The 7,599-nt window shown below is 42.6% G+C and overlaps 2 protein-coding genes across 2 annotated transcripts; both read right to left on the reverse strand.

The window, feature by feature from the left end:
• Positions 1 to 985: 985 nt before the first annotated feature.
• nppa (natriuretic peptide A) lies at positions 986 to 3,070 on the reverse strand. Its single transcript, XM_056299752.1, has 3 exons — positions 2,960 to 3,070; positions 1,390 to 1,708; positions 986 to 1,041 (listed from the first exon to the last, which is right to left on the reverse strand). Exons 1-3 carry the CDS (start codon positions 3,068 to 3,070, stop codon positions 986 to 988), a joined length of 486 nt encoding a protein of 161 aa, XP_056155727.1.
• A 2,788-nt stretch (positions 3,071 to 5,858) lies between these two features.
• Positions 5,859 to 6,638, reverse strand: nppb (natriuretic peptide B). Its single transcript, XM_056299761.1, has 3 exons — positions 6,513 to 6,638; positions 6,121 to 6,403; positions 5,859 to 5,875 (listed from the first exon to the last, which is right to left on the reverse strand). The coding sequence occupies exons 1-3, from the start codon at positions 6,624 to 6,626 to the stop codon at positions 5,859 to 5,861; spliced, it is 414 nt and encodes a 137-aa protein (XP_056155736.1). The 5' UTR covers positions 6,627 to 6,638.
• Positions 6,639 to 7,599: the final 961 nt, after the last annotated feature.

Raw genomic sequence — 7,599 nt, forward strand, 5'->3', positions numbered from 1 at the left:
CTCCGTCGCTTCGTTCTCTCCTGTTCGGAGCAGGCTGCAGCTCTTGCAGTGATTTAGTACTACTTTATCGAGCATCTCCAGCAACGGCAAGACGTGAAGTCTTGGATGAAAAATTAATTACAATAGTCACCTTTAACAAGCCCAGTTCTATACAAATTCACATGGCCCTTAGTATCAGCTGCCTTGTGTATCTGCCAACCCATGTAGGATTTCTTTATAAAACACTTTGTGTATGGTTGCAAAAGGGGAAAACGACTTAATAAGAAGCAGTATCGTCGACACAGAGTGGATTATTATTCCCTTGTTCGGCTTTGCTTGGGCACATCACTATGGGCACATCACTATTGAGGAGACTGAGGGTTGCAGGCCTTTTCGTATACTGTGAAGAAGCAATGCACTTTAATTATTTTCCCAATAAACAACATGGGGGCATTTTCATGATCACATTAACATTAAAGTCGTACGTTTCTCACATTTCTCTTTGCATATCAGTCGTGGGAAGTGACTATTTAAGTTAGTATTACCTCTGTTACTTCAGTCTGTCACCTGATGGCAAGAAATGTGTTTTGGTTTGTTTGAAGATTTGAAGATCACAAAAAAAATGCTTCCTGGGTAGACACTTAACTAAGTTCTATAGGGATGGATAGGTTTGAAAATGAAAACTGGATTATTCAGATGGAAAAAAGAGTTTCACTTTATTTTTTGTTCACAACCCACAATAGTCTGTATAAATGACTCGAGGTGTACATTTTCACTTATCACCAAAATGTACACAACCTCGTCTTATCATGAAATGTCCCACTTAGCATACAGTATACATGATAACATCTGAAAATATCTTAACCCCCTTCCCCAAAACAGGACTCACAACACACATGGGCTTTTTTTGCGTCAGTACAAATGCAGAAAGGGACACCGTCGGAGTTGATGAGCACCTCCTAGGTTGTGATAGTACGTTTCTCACTAGTTGAACATGAAATGGCCTCTACGGAGAACCGGAGAACGGGTTGCCAAGCAGCTTGTTTGTAGCTTTAAGCAGAGCTAAAAGACACAGATGTGATGGCAAGAAAAGTATAAAACAATATTTGTCCTATTTCCGTAATCACTTGTTGTTCCATTTTCATTGAGGTATCCCAGGAAAACCTTCAGCCTATCCTAATGGGAAAAATACAAATAAAGAAGAGGAATTTAAGAATTAAGCAATTAATCAAGTAATGAATCTCAAGTGATACATCTACTTTTAGGAACTTCAGGTTATATTTTCCATGTTGGTTTGTGTGTTGTAGATTTCTCTATAAAGTAAGTGGGATAAGTGGTTGGCTGTGACTCCATGGTGTGTCCGTACACAACACTTGATTTACGTTGGGCATACCCGGCGGCAATCCTTACCTCTCCCACCGTTGCATCCCAGACCACTCGTGTTTCCGATACGGTCCATCCTACCGCCGAAGCACCCGGACACCCGGCCCCTGACAGACATCAGCAGGTCTTGCAGCCGACTCCTCTGACTCGGGGTCCAGCTGCGGCCCTCAGCAGGCGGTTGTGGTCTTTCCGGCAGCGAAAGCCGCTGGCCCTCCCCCTGGTCGGGGCTCCATCCTCGGCTGGCCTGACCGCGCTCGGGCTCTGTGTTCGTCCCTTCATAGTCGGCCTCGGGGGTCTCCTCCTGGGCTGCTTCGGCCAGACTCTCTTCAAACCGCTCCAGCACAGACTGCAGAAAAAGTGGACAGACATGTTTCACACAAAAGAAGAGTTATTCAGCAGTCACAACACAAATGGATTGTGTCCTGTCATGGAAGATGAAGTATAAAATAGTCTGTATGCACTCCTCTTCCTCAGTGTTGTGATGCACCCTGTTGTGAGCAGGTATGTATGCCACCCCTTCCTCCTCTATCTAGTCAACTTGCCTCATAAAAATAAAATAAAATTTAATTACATGTAATATTGAAGTAGCATTATGCACAGACGGTTGAGGTGTTTGCATAGCACAGATTCAGTCAAACACGGGTTAAAATAGACGGGCTGTGTTCTGTGGTGCTATCTCTCCACCCACATTTCCATTCGCTCTTCACATCATATATAGACTGCCAGGTCATGTAGCATCATTATTGAACAGGACGGACAGGCCACGGCCATTTACCAAAGCAATTATTTTCAAGTATGTGTTTTGTTTTTATGTAAAATTCAGGCGATATTTGGACTTTTTTTTGTGGAAGGGGGTGGCAGGAGTTGAACCAAGAAGTTTGATACCAGGTGAAGTCCACATGCATGATTTGGCTCTTCGGAGCCAAGTTTCACATATTTCACCAAAATTTAGACTCTGTTGGTGTGAAAATGTTCATCAGGCAACAGGAAGTGTTACTATGATGCACATTCCCCGTGGTGGTGAAAAACAGCCCATGTTAGTACGGTGATTTTCAAATGACCTAACCGTGTATTCCAGATTGAAAATGTTATAGGAATAATTTACATTCAGAGACCCAATTGAAAATCCCATGACCGCTGAACCAATGTTGTTGTTTTTTACTGTATTTGAACTTATAATAAAGGGATATGACATTAGACAAGCATCATTCATCACTGACACAGTGTAATATTAAACCAGACAAAATTCCACCCCTGTGGTTTTACCCTGACAGAGGCCATTAGATTTGAAAATCTCTACAGTTATGTGTTTCGAACAACCAACATGCATAAAGTCTGGCCGTGTCACTTGAAATATGTCATGCGATACACACCCTCTGTCTTTAACTGCAGAAATATACAGATTTTCTTTCCCTTAACTATTACAGAAACACTTCTCCACTGCTCAACACTATGCATGTGCACAATCTCTACTGCCCACAGCCATAAATAAGCACAATCCTACAGCTTCCAGGTGTAGGAGGAAAGATCCGCAGCTATGACTGAGCTACAAAAATAAAAGACCCAGTGTATCTAGTGGCAAACAGGGGGATCTTACCTTTAGCTGGGCCAGGTCTCCGCTGGAGTAAGGTCTCCCCAGCACATGGCAGCTCACCAGCGTGTGTTGACACAGCAGAGTCAGCAGGCCCCACAGGACCGCCATCCTCATATTGTCCCTTATTCCCGCTTCACTTTGGCTTGTCTCGCCAACCCCCGGTGCAGCCGCTTATATACAGGCAAACAGACACTCACATCATGCAAAAGACAGTCAGGGGTTAGTGGATCATCATTTTGTAGATTGCCTCAAGTGCATTCCGACACCTCTAAATGATAAAGCGGCTGGTCAAATGTCCTTTTAAGTGTTGGTTGGGTGTTGGGTGTAAGGAGGGCGGGGTTGTTGTGACTATGTGTGTCTGTGTAGTGTCATGCTTGCACACAAACAGTGGCATGACCTCGGAGGCCTGAGCTCAAACATGGTATGCATTGATAGGAGGGCAGCATCCGCCATACACACACTTGGCGTTGTCTACATGCACTCGGGCTGGGAGTGCATGTAGACTACGCTAGGTAAATATGCCATAAAGGGCTAAAAGTGGGCTCTGTCCACTTGGGATAAGAGGAAGACATTTTCCCCGTGTATATTTCAAAAAGAGAATTAAATATGACATTATGCATATCGGTGTTAAATAACTATCTCATAAGCATTACAGAATATCTTTGTTGTGATAAATCTTTTTTTTTTTATTGATTGAAAGTCTGTTTAAATTCACGTTTTCATGCAAATTCACTTTGAGATAGGTCTCAAAGAGGATTTGCTCACAAGTGTTGGTTGAATTGTTATTAATGTTTAGGTTTTTTTTTTAATTGTGATTACATTTTGTAGTTTCACCTTAATGTTTGAAAGGTTGCAGCTGTAAACATGTTGTATCCGTACCTGTTTGTGTGAAAGGCTGCGGCGTTGTGGGAGTTGAACTGAGTCCATTTTCACCAGAGGATTATCTCTCCATGTCCAGGGTGGCAATTGTCCAAAATGAGCTCAGTTTACTTTTGAGCCATTTTTTGTTTCAGCTTGTGATTGAGCTTAATTATTGATTTGTTTGTTTGTTTGTTTACTTATTTATTTGTATCTATGTAAAATGAGATGCTATTCTGTGTCATAGTTTAGTTTTGTGTAAGCGTGGTAATTTTTGAACAGGGTTGTGTCAACTCTGAGCACATAGCCACTGAATAGTCATTTTATGACCAGATGTCGGAGAAAAAACACAACTTACGCCCAGAATGAGAGGATAAATGAAATAACGGCTTAATTCACTGCCAATAGCAGTGAGCAGGGCTCCCTACTGCCCTACGGCCAACAGCAACACCGTCAGTGAGGCTGAGCTCGCTGCTGAACTCAGTAATGTGTAAAATGGGATTAAAAACAGGCAGTACAGAAACATCCAATAGCCCCAATTCATGATCAGACTATGCCTGCACATTTACCTGATGCACTGTAAAAGAAGCATTAAATACAACTTAAGACTTCATCCTTTACAATTTCACTATCATACTGAATATAGAACAAAAATAATAATAATAATTTCAACTATTGGTTACATTTTATCAATTCAAGTGGGTGGGGGGGTCGTATCCCACCCCCATATCTGCAAATGCATTGCATTATATTTTAGACTGAAAAAAATGTCAAGTTTTCTTTAGGGATTTTCATATGACCAACTTATTGGTAGGTAGACTTACTTAAGTAATATTACACTCGAAGCACACTCTCGAGTGTAATGTTGTGATTACCAACAATGCTTACCAACAAAATAAATATATATAATCAACACGTATTCATATTGCGGGGCAGTTTGCTCCCAGAAATTGCTAGCGTTATCTCTTTTCCTGGAAATACATGGGGTATGACTAATATCTGGAGAACAATCAGTCGCGTCAGTAGACGCTTATGTAATGAAACCTAATTTACTAATCCGGCAAGTAGGCCGACCCTTAGTAGCGACCTAGAAACAAGACGGCTTCTAGTCCCTGTTGAGTCAGCCAGCCAACTTGAGCTAATGCTTTGGAGATCGTGGGATTTCCCCAAACCGAATAAATACCTCATAAATTAATCCAAAACTGCTTGACTAACCCAATATTGTTGTAACTAGAATATCTTATAAACAATTTTTCCCCGATTGAGAAATTTAGCTGCTACTTCAACAACTGTCACATGCATTTTTAAGCTAGCTGCGCCGACGGCGGAGTAATATTTATAGTGATTAGGCATTTTTCATTCGAGCACGGCTAGGTGCGCTGTCATGCTGATTTGATCGCGTTCTAAATGTCTAGTCGACCAATCAGATTGCTTGGTCGGACCTACTTGTGTAATCTATAATTATGATAAACCTTTTCAACAAGATTGTTCTGGAAGTGTATGGATCAGGTTCAGCTTTAGTCACAGCAACGTTTTTGTGTTAGAGTGCCTCCCCAAACTTCCGGGGGGGGGGGGGTTGTTTGATGAATTTCAATGGATTGCAGCCGCTCTCCAAGGTGCTGAAACCTTGGATCGTCTTGCTCCTCCATGGGGGCCCAGTAGCCAAGCACGTCTGTTAGTTCCCTATATCTGAGTCGCTTTTCTGAGGTCACCAGAGGTTTCAAACATGTAGATTTTGTTAAACCTTATGCAACATGTTGAGAATAGGCCAATGTATGCTTAACTTCTACTGCCTTTGGGTGAACAGTGCCTCTGTGAGGCTTTCGGGCATACGTCTAAAACAAAAACCATGCAACCATTGTGTGCAATTGTAAACATTTATTTAGTTATTCAACGACATATAAAGAACTATCTGACATTTATTCAAATAAATATAGATGTAAGCCACAGATAAAATTCAATAAATACAAGTAAATAAATAGCCAACAAATAGAAGTATGCTTTGGTAGAGACGTTGCAGTTCCAGGTTTTAGATGGTAAGACTTCATCTTCTCCTTGGATCTGCAAGAGAAGAAATCAACATCAGTGATCAAAATATTCATAGCACACACATGCGCACGCACACACACACACACGCACGCACACACACACACACACACACACATGCAAACACAAACCAGAGTTGAAAGATTGTTGCACACATTTAACAATTCTTCTTTCTCAGTGTCCTTATTGATTCTCAAGTGACTCAGTGCTCCAAAAAAGCAATGCAATGCAACGGTTTGTGTGTTGCAGGCTCAACTTACTGTATTTGCTGGCCGTGTTGCAGCCCAGGGAGCTCATAGAGCCGATCCGGTCCATCCGTCGGCCGAAGCAGCTCGAGGATCTCCTGAAGGAGTCATTTCGGACGGACTTTAAGTTCTTGGCTGACAGAAACTCTCTGATGGCGGCCTCATCCAGGCTCGTTTGAATTGGGTCCTCCTGAATGCGGGCCTCCGTGGCCATGTCCATATTACGCTCCTCACCCGGCCTTTTGCTGGGGACCTCCACCTGCTCGGGAACAGACTCCTCTAGTCTGTGGAGCAGCAGCTGCAATGCCACACCAAAGATGCATATGGAGATGCTTATAGACCACTGAAGTGGGGGAAAAGCCAAGTTTAAAGTGAACCACAAATGACAGCGTTGTTTGGAGACTGACCTTTAAGACGTCGACGTCATCCTCAGTCAAACGATCGATGATGGGATGAGCTCTGAAAAGCTGCACGTTCACAAGCAAGAGGATGGCATAGATAGGAATGGTAGAGAGCTGCATGTTCTTTGTCCTCTGGCTTTCTTTTTGGTTGGTGAGGTTTTTCTGTATCTTCTTCGCTCGGTGGCTTTTTCTATGTCTATGTACCCCACAGCAGGGCATGGTCTTTTATACTGGGGTTGACATGCATAGTTATGCGCGGAATTGGACTTGCATTCCTGACACCTGATTATGATAACGCTGCCTGTCGGAAACAACTCCTTTTACAGCTTCGACTTTTAAGTATGAGACATGACTTGGGCATGATCGCTTTCGAAGTAAAAATAAAAAATAAGAAATTGTAAAGCAATGCCAAGCTATAATTGTCTTTGTGAGTAATGAGGTCATCCCGGGCCCGGTCACATGTAGACTCTCTTCAAACACAATGCACTTAAACAGGGTGGCTGCACAGTGGTTGTCGTCGTAGGACTCATCACATAATACGTCACACATTGCAGATTTTCCTTCGCTTTCTCTGATAAACCCAGAAACTTTGTTGAAAAGAGGGCTTTCACATTCTCTCTTGTTGACTTGTGGCCTTATGGGCAGCTGGATTGTGCCTCACACGTGGACATCTGTCTGTAGGGTATACTATCATCATCAGTGGACTTTTGCCAACAGAAAACAAGGGTATCCCCCTGTGGCCCTGATAGTCTGCTTGTTGCTTTGGTCCAGCTGTTCCTTATGGATGTCATCCCACCACAGCCGAAGAGGCCTACTTACAATTCCCATTGTAGTGAACTCAAAGCATTTCCAAGTATTTCATGATAATGTAAACTTGGGAGATGTTTAACAACGTCTAAAAGTGTATCTGTGCACAGGAGATGTGGATGGTGGACAAGTGAAATGTGGGCGCCTGTTTGGGCAAATGCAATTCAATGTAGTTTTTTTTGTCATAGGCCTCTCTGACTTTGGGGGTTGGGATCTTTACAGAGCTAGTTTGGGTTAAGAGTCTGAATTAATATCATACGAGTGTCATAAAGTGGGTCACAGGAAG

This window comes from Lampris incognitus, chromosome 2 (assembly GCF_029633865.1).
Source record: "Lampris incognitus isolate fLamInc1 chromosome 2, fLamInc1.hap2, whole genome shotgun sequence".
NCBI classification, from domain to species: domain Eukaryota; kingdom Metazoa; phylum Chordata; class Actinopteri; order Lampriformes; family Lampridae; genus Lampris; species Lampris incognitus.

Bases quoted from the DNA above. Each gene is read 5' to 3' on its own strand.
- nppa (XM_056299752.1), bottom strand. From the start codon at position 3,070: ATGAGGATGGCGGTCCTGTGGGGCCTGCTGACTCTGCTGTGTCAACAC. The intron at 1,709-2,959 runs GTAAGATCCCCC...CTTTTTCTGCAG, and splicing joins GAGACCTGGCCCAGCTAAAG to TCTGTGCTGGAGCGGTTTGA. The intron at 1,042-1,389 runs GTAAGGATTGCC...TGTGTCTTTTAG, and splicing joins GGGATGCAACGGTGGGAGAG to CTCTGCTTAAAGCTACAAAC.
- nppb (XM_056299761.1), bottom strand. From the start codon at position 6,626: ATGCAGCTCTCTACCATTCCTATCTATGCCATCCTCTTGCTTGTGAAC. The intron at 6,404-6,512 runs GTCAGTCTCCAA...GTGGCATTGCAG, and splicing joins ATGACGTCGACGTCTTAAAG to CTGCTGCTCCACAGACTAGA.